Consider the following 18,087-nt stretch of genomic DNA (forward strand, 5'->3'; position numbering starts at 1 on the left):
ATGTGGGACTCGATCCCAGGACTCCAAGATCATGCCCTGGGCGTGAAGGCAGGCACTAAACCGCTGAGCCACCCAGGGATCCCCGCATGTGTGACTTTTGATTTCTGGGTTGTGAGTTCAAGCCCCATGTTGGGTATAGAGATTACTTAAAAATGAAATCTTTAAAAAAACTTAAAAAAAAAACCCAAATATAAAAATAGGCAGGAAAGTATTTATTTAGACAGAGAAAAGAACATAACAAATTATAAGTTATAAAAGCTGACAAATAACATGAACATCAGAAAATCAAGAATCACCTAATATTTTTATTAATCATCTGCCTGACACACCTCTGTATTCATTTCCCTACATTTTTTTGGCTGCGTAGTCTGTGATTGCCTCTTTATATGACACAGAGTGGGTACCATCATTTTCTTAGAGAGAAAAGAAAGGTAATTCAGCTTTCCTCTAGTAGGGTTGACTAAGATTTGTTTTCTATTACTGACAGTTTAGAAAAGCTTTTTTTTTTGGCTTACCAGTAATATATAAATATACTATAAATTTTAGGACTTGTAAAATTTAGGAAAATCTCATGTTTCCTTCATAAATAAACTAAGATTCTAGGACACATTTCAGGTTTTCTTGTATGATTACTAATCTTAACCACTCTCTGAATTAGTGGAGTTAACTGTTTTGTCACTGATGTCCCTGGAAGAGGGTACATCATGAGTTATGTCATCTTCGTTATCTTTCATGTTAAAAAATGTAAATGTTTTATCAATGTGTTCATGATTTGCTCCTCCTCTTTAACTAGATTATCAAGCAACTGCTGCTATTTAAAACTGATCTCGTTCTCATAATGAGTCACTAGTTTTTAGTACAATTTGAAAATATTTTGTTGTACTTTGATTTCAGAATTTCTTGATTTAATTGCTCACCTTTGTCACTTTTATATTGTGTTCCATTATTTTTGACCCAATTTTCCTCTTAGCTTTTTTTCTTCTTTTAAAAATGTTTTCCAGGGATCCCTGGGTGGCGCAGCGGTTTGGCGCCTGCCTTTGGCCCAGGGTGCGATCCTGGAGACCCGGGATCGAATCCCACGTCGGGCTCCCGGTGCATGGAGCCTGCTTCTCCCTCTGCCTGTGTCTCTGCCTCTCTCTCTCTCTGTGACTATCATAAATAAATAAAAATAAAAAAAAATGTTTTCCAGCTTTATTGAGACATAATAGATATATATAGCATTGTGAAAGTTGAAGGCGTACAATTTTTTTTTTTTAAAGTAAGCTCTAGGCCCAACGTGCGGCTTGAACTCACAATTCCAAGATCAAGTTGCAAGTTCTACTGACTGAGCCAACCAGGTGCCCTTTCCCTTAGTTTTTAAGTACATTTAAAGAGGACAAGAAGAGGGACTCGTATATCTGCCATTCAGGAATCTGCAATATCTCATGGTTTCATCAAAGTTTTCAAATGTCGACAAATTGCAGCTAAAACAGCATACTCCCTGTTCAACCCTCAGGTCACATCTCCAGAAAGGCCTGTGCTACTCCAAAGCTGCCTGACACGAGTAGTATAAGCAGAAAAAGGAGGAAGTGAAGGCAGAGGTTTTCTTAACTGAGTGCAGTATAAATATATTTTTGATGTTTACAAAAACCCAGCATCATGTGAACACATCACCAGGGTTCCTTCTGGGGCCTTGGACAAGGTTCATGGAAGTCAGGGGCCCCAAAGCTTAAACCTTATTAAGTAGTTTTCACACAGTAAATCCACCTTTGTGTGCCTAGTAGAGGAACTCCCTGTCTCATACTCTCCAAGGGGTGGGGCCCCTTCATTCTTTTGCTAGGGTGAGGCAGGGACAGTCTCCCAGGGACACTGGAGTTGTGGAGGAGATGGCAGGGCTCTAAACTTACTCAGAGGGATGCCTGGTTGGCTCAGTTGTTGAGTGTCTGCTCTTGGCTCAGGGCCTGATCCCAGAGTCCTGGGATTGAGTCCCGCATCAGGCTCCCTGCAGGGAGCCTGCTTCTTCCTCTTGCCTGTGTCTCTCCCTCTCTCTCTGTGTCTCATGAATACATAAAATCTTAAAAAAAAAATTTTACTCAGAAACCACTTTTAAGCAGTCCTTCTGATCTGAGTGCTTGGCCTCACCCCACTTCTAGAAGTTCCTATTGCCACCAATTCCTGTACTTTTGAAGATTCAATAATGTAAGTCATGAGGGCTCTTGGTTTTCCTAAATGCCAGTTTAGGATTTGGGTTTCTTGGAATTTAAAACTGTTACTGCATGTTACTGCATTCCAATTCCTAAATGTGGCTGATGTCTCTATTCTCCCTGAATTTGTAGATCTGTGCCTTAAAAAAAAAAAATCACTTTACTGTTTTTTGGGGGATTTGTGAGGGAGATAACTTAGATATATGCATTCAATCTGTCATCTTTACTTGGAAGCTGATTTTTATTAAGTTTTAAATAACGTTATTGAGATATAATTCACATACCATAATATTCACTCACTGTACAATTTCAGTACAGTTAGAGAGTTAACCATCACCACAATCCAACTTCAGAATATTTTCATCACCCCAAAAGAAACCCCGTATCTATTAGCAGTCAGCCCCCAGGCAAACCATTAATCTACTATATCTATGGAATGTCCTAGGATGGACATTTCATATAAATGGCATTATGTAATAAGAAGTCTTTTGTGTTGGCTTCTTTCACTTAGCAAAATGTTTTCAAGGATCGTCCACATTGTGGCATATATCATGACTTCATTCCTCTTTTATCGCCGAATAATATTCCATTGTAGGGATATACCATCTTTATCCACAAATCCACTTTCCATTTATCATTCACTGGGTGATGGACACTTGGGCTGTTTCTATTTTTTTGGCCATTATAAATGCTGCACATGTTTTTGCATGGACGTATATTTTCATTTCTCTTGGGTATATACCTAGGAGTGAAACTGCTGGGGCCATATGGTTAAGTCCATGCTTACATTTCTGCAGAGCTGCCAGACTTCTCTAACATGGCTGTGCCATTTTAAAATCACCAGCAGTAAGTGAGGGTTCCAATTTCTCCACATCCTCACCAACACTTGTCATTGTCTTTTTTATTTTAGCCATTCCAGCGAGTACGAGGGTTATTTCATCGCAGTTTGACTGGCATGTCTCTCATGACTAATGATGTTGAGTATCTTTCCATGTGCTTATCAGTCGTTTAAATGTCTTCTTTGGAGAAACATCTATTCCAACCCTTTGCCTATTTTAAAAATGGGTTGTCTTTTTTTATTGTTGAGTTGTTAAGAGTTCTTCATCTATTCTGGGTATAAGTTTCTTTTCTTTTTTTAAAAAAATATTTTATTTATTTATTCATGACAGACACAGAGAGAGAGAGAGAGAGGCAGAGACACAGGCAGAGGGAGAAGCAGGCTCCATGCAGGGAGCCCAATGTGGGACTTGATCCCGGGTCTCCAGGATCACACCCCAGGCTGAAGGCAGTGCCAAAACACTGTGCCATCGGGGCTGCCTTGGGTATAAGTTTCTAATCAGATATATGATTTGCAAACATTTTCTCTCATTTGTGAGTTGTTTATTTCACTCTTTTAGTGGTTTCTTTTGAAGCACAAAAGTTTTAGGTTTTGAAGAAGTCCAATCTATTTTTTCTCTTGTTGTTTGTGCTTTTTGGTATCTAAGAATTCTAAGAATTAGAATCTAATTCTAAGATTACACATCTAAGAATTCTTTGCCAAATTCAAGGTCACGGGATGCCTGGGTGGCTCAGCAGTGGAGCATCTTGCCTTGGCCCAGGGCGTGATCCTGGAGTTCTGGGATCGAGTCCCACATCGGGCTCCCTGCATGGAGCCTGCTTCTCCCTCTGCCTATATCTCTGTCTCTCGTGAATAAATAAATAAAATCTTAAAAAAAAAAAAGCAGAGGTCAAAAAAAAATTCAAGGTCACGAAGACTCACCCCTATATTTTCTTCTTAAGATTTTATAGTTTTAGCTTTTACACTCAGGACTTTGATCCATTTTGAGTTAATTTTTGTGTGTGGTGTGAGGTACGGGCCTCCCTTCATTCTTTCGCATGTGGATACCCAGTTATTCTGGCACCGTTGAAAAGATTATTCCATCCTTATTCAACTGTCTTGGCATCCTTGTTAAAAAAAAGAAAATCAACTGACCATAAATGTTAAGGGTTTATTTATGGACTCTTATTTCGATTCCATTGACCTACACTATCTTTATGGTAGTATCACAATGTCCTAATTCCTGGACTTTTGTTGAGAGTTTTGCGGTTGAGAAGCAGTAAGCCCTCCAACTTTGCCAAGATTGTTTTGGCTGTTCTGTGTCCCTTGCATTTCCAGATGAATTTTAGTGGTGTACTTTTTATATTTAAATCCTTATTCCAGGGGCACCTGGGTGGCTCTGTCAGTTAAGCGTCTGCCTTAGGCTTGGGTCATGATCTCAGGGTCCTGGGATCAAGCCCTCCATAGGGCTCCCTGCTCAGCAGGGAGTCTGCTTCTCCCTGTCCCTCTGCCCCTCCCCCCCCCGCTCATGCTCTCTCTCATTCTCTAATAAATAAAATCTTTAAAAATTTTTTTAAATAAAAAATAAATCCTTATTCTATTTAGAGTTTGAGTGTATGGTTAGCCAGTTATTTTAACCTAATTTAAAAATAAACTGTCTTTGAGAAATCATTTCTTTTCTTTTCTTTTTTTTTTTTTAAAGATTTTATTTATATATTCATGAGAGACACACAAAGAGAGAGGCAGAGACACAGGCAGAGGGAGAAGCAGGCTCCATGCAGGGAGCTTGATGTGGGACTTGATCCCGGGACTCCAGGATCATGCCCTGGGCCAAAGGCAGATACTAAACCACTGAGCCACCCAGGGATCCCCAAGAAATAATTTCTTTAGTGTTAAATACTTTTATTCCATACCACAGACCTGTCCTTTGCCAATAACATAGATTTAATTATTTAGGTTTATAAGAGTTCTTAATACCTATCCAAACAGATCCCTTCTCATTACATTTCACTTCAGGTAATTAATTTGTCTTGATATTCAAGATGAACTTCAAAGTCATATGCTGTCTGCCCCCCGCCCCCACCCCAGGATACTTATTACTAAAAATGCATTATATTTATAGATTAACTTTTGAAGAGCCTACATTTTTACAAATATTAGGTTGGCTCATTCAAGGCCAAAATATTTCTTTCCATTCATTTAAGTCTTTTTTTTTTTTTTTTTAAAGATTTTATTTATTCATGAGAGACACAGAGATGTAGGCAAAGAGAGAAGCAGGCCCCATGCAGGGAGCCTGATGTGGGACTTGATCCCAGGACTCCAGGATCATGCCCTGGGCCGAAGGCTCAACCATTGAGCCACCCAGGTATCCCTCATTTAGGCCTTTTTTTTTTTATCATGTGCTTTAGTCTTAAGAGTTTTTTCATATAGGTCCTCTACTTTTATTTTGCTGAATATCAAGATCCCAAAATAACACTTACATGTGAAATTTTTAGCCCTACACACGGAACCAATTCCACTTGGTTTACTGCAAGTGGAATTCCCTTTCATTTTATTGTCCTGGTACACAGGAAAGCTACTGGGTATTAAATATTTACCCTGACCCAGTCATCACACCTACATACTTAGCCTATATAGCCTGAGAAATTCAGCTAGGAAAAAAAGAATTAGGTTTTCCAAACAGATAGTTATAGCACCTGAAAATAATGATAAAACTTCCCTTTTCTTTCCTGATATTTTGTACCCATTTCTTGTCTTGTCTGTAGCATTGGCCTGAAATTGTAGAAAAATAAGTCTGACTTTAGTAAGGATGCTTCGAGGCTGACCTTTCACTATTAAATATGAAAAAGTCTACTGGTTTCAGCCAGGAAGCCTCCTAATGGTAAGGAAATATCTTTTTGTTCCTGGTTTCCTAAAAGATACAAAGGTTGGATTTTTGAGTTATATCACAGCTTTTTCTGCATGCATTTAGATGCCCAGTTTGTTCTCTCAGACCTAGTGCTGTGATTCACTGTTACACTCTGCCCAGTAAAGGGTTAGGCTAACCAACTTGCTGTTTATCTGTCTTGCTTTCTGATGACACATAAGCCCTCAAGTGCAGGGACTGAATGTTATGCTTTTTTGCAACTTCTGTAAGTACCTTTCATTGAATGAATATTCAGTAAATATTTACTGAGGGCTTCCTTTATACCTAGAACTATGCTAGGTGCTAGGGCTATCAGGATGAACAAGACTGACTCATTCTGTGATCTCAGGAAGTGTATAGTCCAGTTTGATGCACATAGTAAGCGTTGGATAAGTGGCTAAATAAATGAGTAAACCGGTTATGTTGCCCCAAGGGCCCTATATAACACCATACCCCCATTTAATTTAAGGTTCCTGAAAAAAATTAGTCTCAGAGAAGGCTTTATAAACAACAAAGAAAAGTAGTATCATTGTCTTTGGTTTCCCAGTCCTTATCTAACCAAAACCAACCTAAAAGGATGATATTCCCAGCCACAAGCAACAGTTGGGGACAGGGGAAAGTTTACTCGGTGGAGACTGTGAAAACGGAGCTAGCTTTTGGCATTGGCAGTAAAGCCTGGCTAGACATGTTATCTGAATATGGGTTGAGGGAAAACTATTTTATTTTCTTGTGAAAGATTTATTTACTTGAGAGAGAGAGAGAGAGAGAGAGAGAGAGAGAGAGAGAGAGATAGTGTGCCCACAAGCAGGGGGAGAGAGGGAGAGAGAGAGTCTCCAGCAGACTTCCCACTGAGCACAAGCCCAACCTCAGGCTCCATCTCATGCTCCTGAGATCATGACCTGAGCCGAAATCAAGAGTCAGTCACTTAACCGACTGAGCCACCCAAGCGCCCCCAAAACTAATATTTTGAAGAGCTTAAGAGGAAATATGACGGGAAAAGAGTCTCCTGGATTTATTCCAAGGCTGCCAAATGGCAGATATGCTCCCCTCAATAGCCTGAAAACTGGGGCAGGTACCCTGAGGGAAGAACAGATTCTCTGCCACTGACACGGTGAAAGGTGGCCAGGAGAGAGCCAGAAGACAGAGCAGAAGGACTAACACTTCAAGCAGCTCTTTGCCTTTTTTCTCTGCTTCTCAACACTGTCTCCCTGCTCTCATCCCTGTGGTTCTAGAACCCTGCTGGGACGCAGGGACTTCCTCGGGAGAAACAGCTGCTCTGGAACGCACGTGGCAAGAGTAAGAGCATCGTGGCATCTCAGAGGACAGCGGAGCCCTGGCCCAGCTGGAACTGTGGAGCCAAGGCTGGCAGTCCGCCAGGACCCGGAGACGGTCACTGGGCCTCAGAACCTTTGTCCCCCTCCTCCTCACAGCTCCCCTCGGGATTCTTCCTGTGGCATCAGGTGGGTGAGATGAGGTCCAGAGAGAAGACAGGGCTTGCTCCCCAAAGATTCTCTCTCTGCTCTGGAAGAAATCAAGAGGGCTCGGTGCTCCTAGCCTCTGGACGAGAATTCCTTGGTTGGTTCTGTTTGCCAATCCGTAAATATGAGCACCAGAGGGCAGGAGAAGGGATATTTTGGTCTCAGCAACAAAACGGAGAAAACAATTCTCTTGAGCCTCCCCTTCTCCAACCCTCAACGTGCTCCACCTCAAAAAGAAAAAAAAAGTTCTATGTGCACAGAGGGAAAGGGGGAAAATTCACTTTCACGATAAAGAAAAGTCAACAGGATGTTCTCCAAAGCTACAAATATACTTTTTCAAACAGTAAATATCTCTATTAGCAGCATGATGCCAGTTGGCTAATTCTGTCCATCTCAGTAAAACCTTTCCAGAAAAACTCCTGCTCTTGTGTAATGTCTATTTACAAAAACAGCTCTTTTGCATTTTCAATTTGCTAGGTTTCTCAATCTTTTGTTTCCCCACCCCCTCGACTGCAGAGGCAGAGACAAGAGGCAGGCCCAGATGGCAGTTGGGTGGGGATCCCCTGGTCACCCCAGCAGATCCCTCAAGCCCCGCCTTCTTCAGAGAGTCCTCCACTTCCATTACAATGAAGAGTGAAAAGAAGCTGGAACCTACACATTCCTCCCTGGTCTTCACCTTGGCCTTGGCCTCTGCAAGTTGTTTCTACTGAATGTGAATGAGCCCTCGGTCTGGCTTGGGGGTGGAAAGAACCCTGAAATGATTCAGCCCACCCCACCCCACATCTTTCTGATGGATCACAGTTTTGGGGGGGGAGGGAGGAGGTGAGGGAGGTGAGAACGAAGGGAGGGCTGAGCAAAGAGTAGGCGGCAGTTGATAGTGGCTGAAATCCTGGCTCCCCGGGGAGTGGTCTGGGCCTGAGTCACTGTCTCGGCAAGAGCAGGAAGGTGGGCGAAAAGCAGAAGCTTCTGCAGGCTGGAAGGACAAGCCCCTCCTCCCCCCATCCTTCTGTTACCCTATCCTTGGGTCGTTGCCTTCTCTGGTCTGAGGGCCCACCAAGGCTACCACCACCTTGATGCTCCAAGGGGAAACAGGGCCGGGGCCAGGGCAGGGCTTATGGAGAGGCAGCTGGCTCCGGCAGAACAGCTGTTTGCTGGATGTCATCCTTTCTGTAAGGCCAGCTGGCCACAGTGTCACCCGGCCATCGAGAGTTCAGCCCGAGCAAGGGTGTGAGAGACCCCATCCGAAGGGGAAATGGAGGAAAACAGAGCTGTGAAATGGCCATTTCCAGCACCTCTGACCACAGCCTCTCCACCATCCCCCCTCCTGTCAGCCTTTCCCTTAAACTAGCCAGATCTAAAACCAGAACACACACGCTACCCTAACTCACCACCCGTCCGAGGAGGTATGTGTGTGTTTAAAAATAAAAGGCATGACTCTGTGACTTGGCTGATTTGTCACTTGGACCAGAACAATCCCCCAGCTCAGCTGTGATCCCTCCTTCCCCCCCACTGCTCCCCAGGCTGACCTCTGAGAAGTTGAGATAGAATGAATCACAGACTGTTCAGTGAGATCTCACAGCGCGTAAAATCTTAGAAATCCTCCAATTCACGTGACCATTTATTGAGCATCTCCTATTGCAGGTTTGTGCTAGGTGCTTTTGATACATCAGTTCATTTAAAGCGGTCCACTGCTGTATTCCTCACAAGAGACGGTGCGCTGCATCGGGGGACAGACTGCCAGCTGTGAGGTTCTGGACAAGTTACCTAACCTTGCTGGCTCTCAGTTTCCTTGCCTAGAATTGGACAAGAACATACATATTATGTAGGGTCGGGTCGCTAAGAGGACTAAATGAGTTTAGTGCTTAAAATAGTTCCTGACATATATTCAGCAGCCTGTAAGTATTTGCTGGAAAGACAGTGGTGGTGATATTTTGATGATGATGATCAAACTGAGGCCTGAGGGGGTGGTTCACACACAGTTGCACAGAGGTAAGTATGGTTAGGAAACCTGAAATGCTTTTTTCTGCTTTGGGGGCAAGCAGCAGTCCCGTATCATACATAGTGTGCATCACTGCCAGGCCCAAGTTAATCCATTTGCCTACAGTGAATGGGGACTTCCTCCTGAGTAGTGAAAGGAGTTGTGACAGAAGTCTGGAGGCTGATGAAGCATCTAAAGGTCAGGAAAACGAAAGGAAGGAAGGCAATTCAGGGAGGTATTCTGTTTATTTGTTTGTTTTGTAGCTCCTTAGAAGATGCATTTCCCCATTTTATAAAAGGAAAACAGAAGGCTTTCTGAGGTGAAAAGCTTATCCTGCTTACTCAACAAGCCAGAGAGAAGCCTCCAATGCCTGCTTCCCATTCTGATGGGCGAACAGTGGCTCAGACACCAACAGACCCTGAGAAGCACCAGACCAACTGTTTAGCTTCTGAGGCACTACCTCTGATCTCACGTTCACTCCTGTCTCTAACCAATTGGGAATTACACAAAGAGCTTGCACTGACCTTTTCCCTTCTCTGCGGAAGGTCTGATAGCAGGACAGAGAAGGGGGATGGAAACTCGCTTCTAGGCCTACCTCCCTAGGTCATCCTCACCTACTGGCTGGGCAAGGCAATAATTCTCTTGCCATGAACAGTGAGGTCAACCCTAGCCGTGATGCCAGTCAGGCGAGGCATGACAAAAGTTAATAGAAACTATTATAAATGATTGTAAACACTCAAAAAATTACAGAGAATACTAATAAACACTCATGCATTCACTTAGCACCATCAGGTTCTAACATGAAGCCACACTTATTTCAGATCTTACTCTTTTAGCAATGCAGCATCTCCAATACTGCTGGAGTTCCCTGAATGCTACAGCCCCATTCCATCTTCTTTTCTCTCCTCCTCCTCACCCTAGTGGTAACTGCTGCCCTGCATTTAGTAGGCATTATTCCCATACTTTCACTACATACATTTAAATCTGTGAGCACAACATAGTATTGTTTTACAGGCTTGAACTTTATGTAAATAGAATAATACTGAATGTATCACTTGGAAACTAACTTATGTCCAGCATTATGCTTCTGAGATTTTGTCCATGCTGATATATATAGTTCTACTTCATTCATTTTAATGATTACATGTTTCATTATGTAAATATATCACATTGTAGAGGCTGGACATCTACAGACAATGAAGCAACTCACCCTCCCTTATAGTCTCCTGCTGCACCAGGGCAGGAGTTTCTCTGAGTGAGGGGGTGCGAATGTTTCCTATTGCCAGAGGCACTGTAGAAATCTCCAAAGGGGTTGTATCAATTTACACCTCCACCCCCCACACCACTCTGCACTCCTGATGCCAGTGGACAGCCAGCTCCCACTGCTCCTCATCCTTAAGATACTTGGCCCTTGCCTGACTTTAAAATTGTTGCCAGTTGGATGGCTGTGCAATGGCATCTTTGCTTTCCCCTGATTACTAACAAACCAACATCTTGGTAAAAGGCTTTTGTCCACTTGGGTTTTCTTTTCTATAAAGTGATTGACAGCTTTCACATCTCTGGATTAAGTTCCTAAAAAGCACACAGCTGGGGTTCTTTATAGTTACTCCTAGGTTTATTATTATAACCCACGAAACACAAACAAATAAACTAACAATGCTACCTTTAGCTGGCTTGAGTTACAGGCGTTGGCTTATAGTCTGAATACCTGCAATGAACTCCTAGATCAGTGTTTTTCTAACTGGGGTCATGCATCAATCACGTTTGCTGCTACATGTTACTCCACTGTAAACCTATCAAAATTAGTCATAGGATCAACTGAATACACCATTCTTTTAAATATGAAATAGAATATAACAGAAAATGCTAGAGTACATTAGACATATACCATGTAAAGTTTTTATCTGAAGTATAAATGTATGTGTGCTGTTATATCAAAGGTATTTCTGACTGCAAGTTGTGGTCAAAAAAATTTGGAAGCTACTGGCCCAGTCAGTCCCCATGGCTCCATGCTTCCTCTCCTCTGAGCTCTTGTATAGACCACCGCCAAATTCATCTGATTAAATCACTGATTTCCCCATGCCACTTCCATGCTCAAATCCCTTCAATTTTCAAAAGCCTCGGCTCAGTTCAGTTCCTCGGCATTGCACTGAAAGCACTGACAACATGGCCCTGACTATGGGGCCAGCTGTCATCAACGAAGCCTCCACTCAAATCCCTATTTGAGAAACCCATGCTGGCCTCCTGATGGACCGTGTCGAATACTTGATGCATTGTCTCCACACACCTTGTCAAGGCTATTCTTCTACCTGGACCCTTCTCTGACTGCCCACTGCGACAGTGCACACTCACTAGTCAAGGTTCAGCTAAAATCACATCTTCTGGTTGAAATCTTTCTTGATGTCACCCCAACATTTAGCGATTGGCTGTCATTCCCATGAATCCCTGGCACTTTCTATACGCTGGCTCAAGACAGGCATTGATGCTTATAGCCTTTTCAATGTCTCCCAACATTTACTACAGGCCCTTGTACAGTAGAAATGTTCAATGAGCATCAGATCAACAAATATTTATTGAGCATTATCTGTATGGCAACATGTTATGGGCCATATTTAATGGATTAGCCACTGAAATAACGGGTTCAGGGAAGCAACCCTAATAACTAAACCGCCAACTCCGAAGTGACCCCAACACATGCACATAAAGAGTATAACACAGAACAAAACCTCTTTGACAAATAAGCTGTGGGATTCAAGATACCTGACTCTTTCCAAATGTAAAAAAAGTCCCTTCCCCTCTCATTACAAGAGGGGAATGTTTCAGCAGAAACAAGAGTGAGATGCTTTACATTTGTGCCCAAAGCAACGTTAACTACAGCATCACACAGGCTCTCCAGGGGGGGCCTGTCTTCTGGACATGACCATGCTCTCCACAGAAGAGGAAAAAGCTTGGGAAGAGTTTGGCCTGTCCAAGGAAGTGAGTAGGAAGGCTGCCCAAGGCAGGAAGGCCTCAGAGTAAGAAGCTGAGATGGTCCAGAACACGTGGAGCTGTGTAGGACACAGGACTTCCTCTATTGCTTGCAGTATGAACACTGGCGACTTTTTGTAATTCACTACCACCCTGGTAGAGTTCATACACTCTGCCAAAGTAAAATACCTTCCTTTGGGGCCCAATCTACTTGGGAATGGTCTTCCTTTTTAAATTTTTTTTCTAGTAATCTCTACACTCTACATGGGGCTCAAGCTTAGGACCCCAAGATCAAGAGTCACGTGCTCTGCCCATGGAGCCAGCCAGATGCCCCTGGTCTTCCATTCTTCTAACGTTTCTGTTCAAGCAGAGAGAATACTCAGGAGCAGCAGATTTTAGTTCTAGTTCTGCCAGGTACTCCGCACATGAATTCTAACAAGCTGTCAAAGGGAGATAAGAAGACCTGAACTGCATACTTCTGAGGGTACATGTGAGGATGTAGTCAGATAATGGATGGGAAAGTCATTTGAAAAGTTAAAAGCATTATACAAATGTGCAATAGCAAGGGTAACACTAGAGGGAAAAGAGACTCCACTGAGAACACGTATGAAATAGAATGGGTGGTTCAGTTTGACTCGGCAGTTTACCTTCCTTTCTTTATATTCCATTCATTTCATTTGACAATTACCAATTAGGTACTTACTATGTGCAAACAGTAGACACACACAAAGATGAAGAAGCTGTAGATCCTGCCCTCACAAAGCCTGAGCGGGAGAGGATCACGTCTGTGCTCCCTGGAAGGATGTGGAAGTGCTACAGGAGTTCTAGGCATGTATGGAAGAGGGTAGTTTGGCAGGGGGAGAGGAGAGAGAATAATCAGACAGTCTCCGAAAGGCTCTGAAGCCACTTCTTCCCTCGTTGATTTAACAACAGCACTTTTAGAGCCTCTTCATTTCAGGAAGTGGCTTATAGGTTCTGCATGTTTTTATCTGAAAATTTTTCCTGAGCTAAGGCAAGTCAGGAAACGGAAAAAAAAAAAAAGTGCTTGCTCATACATCCAATAAACATGTACTGTTTGCTGGGAACACTGCTAGGGATACAGTGATGACCAAGACACAGTCCCGTCCTCATGCACAGTGGAGTTACTGACAAGCAGACCAACAATTCAAGTACAGACACTAATGAGGGTCAGAGGAGGGGCACCCAACTTGGCTTGGCAGGGTGTGGGGGACTGTTGGGGGAAAACCCTCAGAAGATGTGAAACCTGACCTGACTCTGGAAGGATGAGTGTGCATTGGCCTGATGGACAAGGCGATGAGGGGAAGAGTATAGATGGACAGCCAGGTCCAGGAAGGCCTTATAAGTCATGGCCTTTATCCTGAAGATGATGGGGGAGGGCCTACATGGTGAGAACATGGCGAGGGAAAAAGGATGGATTCCAAGGAATACCAATACTTAAGGGGCAGCGGGAGGTAGAAGAGCCCAGAAAAATCAGAAAACAATCATATGTGCATAGTCTCTATTTTTTTTCTCACGACACAGTTGGGTGGTACAATGTCAGCCAGGCTTATCCTCTGCATGCTGCAGTTGGAGAAAACAAGACGGAGGAAGGCTGGATGCCTACCCAGGCCAGGCTGTGAAGGAACCAGACCCTGAACTCACCCCTCTAACACCCAGCCAGATTTCTCTGTACGGACCCTCATTTCCTTCATCCTGAGTCAAACTTCTACACCACTAATAGAGGAAGATTTCTTGTAGGCCTCCTTTTTCCTCATCACTTAAGCCTAAAGAGCATCAAGGTGTGTGGTTCCAGGGAAGGCTACAATTACTGGAGACAGCTAAGCCAGATTAACAAGATATATTATGTTCTTAATTCTACTGAATTCTCCCTCCTTACAACAGTAAAGACACGGACACACAAGATGAGAGAGGGGGAAACAAGCAGGAGGAGAGGAGAGATAAGCACTGGACTTAGGACCAGAGGGTGGATCAGTGATCTGAGATGTGAACATCAAACGCCTTCTCTCTAGCAGGGCACACCACTGGGCCAGCTGGCTAGAAGACACGTGGGTGGTTGGCAGACCAATGGATGGGTAGATGGTACAGGAAGGCAGCAGGTACCCACTAAACAAACGCGGTGGGCGAGCTGCATGCACAGAGGAAGCAGGGAACAAAGACCGCTCACTCTTCATGCAAAGTCCACAGTGTACAAAGGGCATCAATATTGGACATTTCTCACTGTGACATTTTGAGAGCCCAGCCTAGCCCAGAACAATGGTTACACTCTGGGGACCATGTGCTGCATGCCCCTGGGCCTTATTCAATGATGGCTGGAATACCCCATGTGCTTGGTGAACTTGACCTTGGGCATCGGCCTCCTATCATGGCCCTACGTCACTCTGGTCTCTTCCCCCACTGAGAATTCCAGTCTCGGATGAATGGATAGATTCATTCTGGGAGCAGGAAAACCACTCCAGGAGTGAATCAGAAGGACCCAGCCCCGATCCCTTTGCCAGCCATTGAGCCAGGAACTGAGTGTGATTGTGTGCCCAGGCGCCGGTGCTGTTCCCCTCTCAGTGAGACAGGGTCATGGTCCACGTAAGAGATGACGTAGAAGCCCTCTAAAGAGGAAGAAAAAGGAATCTCGGCATTGAGGGACAAAGCCACCCTTTTGGTTCTGACCCTCAGTCCAGGGAGGTGCCAAGCTGCACATGGACTAGTGAATTAATTCTACAGGATAAAAATCTCAGCTTTCGCTGAACAGTTGATTGTCAATTTCAATTCTCTGCAATCTGACAGGCCTCAGGAAACAGGCTATTACTTTTTCAGAAAAAAAGACTTCCTCAAGACAGGTGTTAACAGTATGCTTCAGATCACCAAGAGAATCTTTTACACTGGTCTCCGGTCTGTTCTTCTCCCCATTTGTGAAGAAAGGATCGATTTTTAAAATTGTAAAATGCCAATCTAAGCAATACAAAGCATTCGCACTTTCTGTTTTTTACCTTGAAAAATTAAGCAAGAGAACTCCAAAGATTCAAGATGTGACTGGCAAGAGGACGTCTATATCACAGGGTCAGGGGATCCAGGCTGACACTTTAAGGAAGTAATTCCTCAAGGAGAGGGAATCGAAGGACTGCCACTTTTCTCATCACTAACTAGGTTATAACAAGATAGGAAAGTTAGCTTTTTAAGGCTCTAACCCCCTATCGGCCTCCTGGAGCAAAGGTGGAGGGAAAAGGAGCAGCTCCTGCCGGGGCTTATTAGGGTATTGCTCCAGGCTTCCCTCACGTGCTGGCACCTACTGTCTGACATTTGTCCATCAATCTTGTCTAAGAAGCAGGAGGGAGGAGGGGACAGAAATGGTTTAAATTTTACATTAGAGAATTGTCCTCAACGCTGACTGCCATTAGCTGCTTATGGCTAGCGTGTAGTTTCCACTACACTAATGGTCACATGTGAGCCTGCAAGAGCCTTCCTGAAGGATACTCTACTACCTTCATTCACTCATGACTAGTTATCTTACATTTATTTTGCATAAAGAAACAGGCTAGACTATATGAGGGCAGAGTGGCAAACGCATTCCATATGGACCTTGGATTCCAAGAGAGGTTTGATTAATATCCTACATCTCAAAAAAAAAAAAAAAATCTCCTACATCTCTGGGGGTCAGTGTATTCATATAAACGAACTATAGTTGGACCATCTTGAGGTTTCCAGTTGTGGTTATATGCAGGTCCTTGGGCCTGAAGGTAAGGCCCTTTGGGCAAACCGAATCTTACAAGATAAATCAACCATTACATATTACAAAGTCTCTACTATGAGCTGGGCATCATAGAGCAACGTACCTTCGGGCTCTGGAGTGGTGACTCTACTACTCTGAGACTCCTTAGCGTCTTTTCTGATGGCCTGCTGGTTCCCGTCATGTTTTAAGCTTACCTATGTCTATTTTAAAGAGAAAGCAGTGAGTGGGGGTAATGGCCCTGTTAGCGACGAAAGCTAGTTCAATCCCACACTGGGAGTGTGGGTGTGGGTTTTCAACTCTGGACCCACCCCCAAAGAGAAGCAAGTTCTGTCTCTCCAAGACAATGAAGTGGTGCAAAGGCCAGCCATCTGGAAGCGAGGGGATTTTTTTGGTCGGTGAAACTGGGCCCAGCCTGCCAGAGTGAGAGCCACAGCTCCGGGGCTATGGGAGCGGTGGAGAGATGCCCACGGGGGAGAAAGCATTGACTCCACCTCACAACGAGCATTTACAAGACGAGGAAACAGGAGACTTCCTCAGTTCAAGCAGCCGGGAGAAGACGGGACCGGTTCCTTGCAACAGAAAGAGTCAGGAAACAGACGCGGGATCCCAAGCCGAGGGGGATCCCTCGACCCAACTCCCGGTGAGTCTCCGGGAAAGCACCGGAGCAAGGGCCCTCAAACGACCAAGGGCGGCGGGTCCGTGCGGGCAGCGCGGGCGAGGGGACCCAGGCGGGCGCGGGCAAGGCGCACGGCGGGCCTGGGGCTCCGGCGGCTCGGCCTCACTCACCAGCTCATGGTCCCGAACTCGGCCCTGCCGCCGGGGTCCTCGGCCGCGACTGGGTCCTCAGGGATCACTTCCGGATTCAGCCAGTCTCCAGGAAGTGACGCGACCACGCCTCCTGTGCCCGGAAGAGGCGGGGCGGTGGGCGGGGCGGTGGGCGGGGCCTCGTGGCATTAACCCTTCTGCAGCGGCGGGCGACCCGCGCGGTGTCCCCGGCCCGCGACCTCGCGCCTTGCCTGGGGGGCTGGGGGACTGGGGGTGGGGGCGGCGTGGGGACCCCGGGTCCTGAGACACTGACTTGTAAAATTCTCATTCGTGCCTCTTAACCTTGCTACTGCCTCAGTTTTTCTGTGAAAAGGTTTCTAATCCAGAGACAGTAGTAGTCCTTGTTGATGGGGGAAGGAGCCAGTTGGGGGAAAGGGGGAGGGGGGATTACATTCACCGTATGGGATTTTTGTGTCTCTTAAATTGTGCACCCTGACCTTCCCCTACAAACACAGACACAAATGGATCTTCCCTTCTTCAAGATGGCACAAGGCTCTGAATATAGAATAGATGCTTTTGGGGTTGGAAACATTCTGTAGATTGACCCAACGGAAGAGAACAAAGAGTAAAGGTCTCCCAGTCCTTCGCTCTCCGCTCCCCTTTACAGAACCCAGGGGATGTGAACTGTCCCATTCTTTTTACTCTGTCATCTAAAAAATGGGATCCTGCGGTGTGCTGGGCCCTGTGCAACCTCAAGGTCACAACCCTGAGAAAAGGTGGATCCTGCCCTTTAATCCGTCCCAGGGCCACTTGCCCAGAGGGAGAGGTAAGGGGCACCTAAAGAATCACATGTGATGGGAAAGGACAGGGCGCTGGGCTGCCAGTCAGGGGCTCCTGCAAGCTGTACGTGGCTTCTAGGAGAAGCCAAGTCCTGAAGGCACAGCAGGCTAACCAGGTTGATCTGAGATGAGGGCTGCAGACAGTCCAGGCAGAGGAACCTGTCTTGGCTGAGAAGGGACCTGAGCTCCAGGCAAGCAGCTCACTTTGGGTCTCCCAAAGTCAGAGTTCAGGGTCTCAGTTCCTCATAAGCTGCCTGGGGTCTTGGGCTGTGTTGGCCTCCTTGCCCCCAAGAACCTCCTTGCCTTAGAAGAGAAAAGAGGCGGTGAAGCCCGTGAAGGTAACTGCCAGATCCACAAGGGCCTTCTCTCTGGGAATTCTCTTTCAAATGGATCTTGAGTGTTTTAGGGTCATT

General features: G+C 45.0%; 1 protein-coding gene across 2 annotated transcripts in view; it reads right to left on the reverse strand.

The window, feature by feature from the left end:
* Nucleotides 1–16,963, reverse strand: part of BIN3 (bridging integrator 3) — a 44,268-nt gene extending 27,305 nt beyond the window's left edge. Inside the window, exons 1-2 of one of the 2 annotated variants that reach the window (XM_072719493.1) lie at nucleotides 16,857–16,934; nucleotides 16,174–16,270 (exon numbers count right to left, since the gene is read on the reverse strand). Coding sequence is in view for 1 of the 2 variants with exons in the window: in XM_026007937.2 (XP_025863722.1) it covers nucleotides 16,857–16,864 (8 nt within the window). In the remaining variant the exon portion in view is untranslated. Of the gene's footprint in view, nucleotides 1–16,173; nucleotides 16,271–16,856 lie in introns of both variants that reach the window. The other variant, XM_026007937.2, reaches the window with a different exon arrangement.
* Between the last annotated feature and the right edge of the window lie 1,124 nt (nucleotides 16,964–18,087).

Source organism: Vulpes vulpes, chromosome 9, assembly GCF_048418805.1.
Source record: "Vulpes vulpes isolate BD-2025 chromosome 9, VulVul3, whole genome shotgun sequence".
NCBI classification, from domain to species: domain Eukaryota; kingdom Metazoa; phylum Chordata; class Mammalia; order Carnivora; family Canidae; genus Vulpes; species Vulpes vulpes.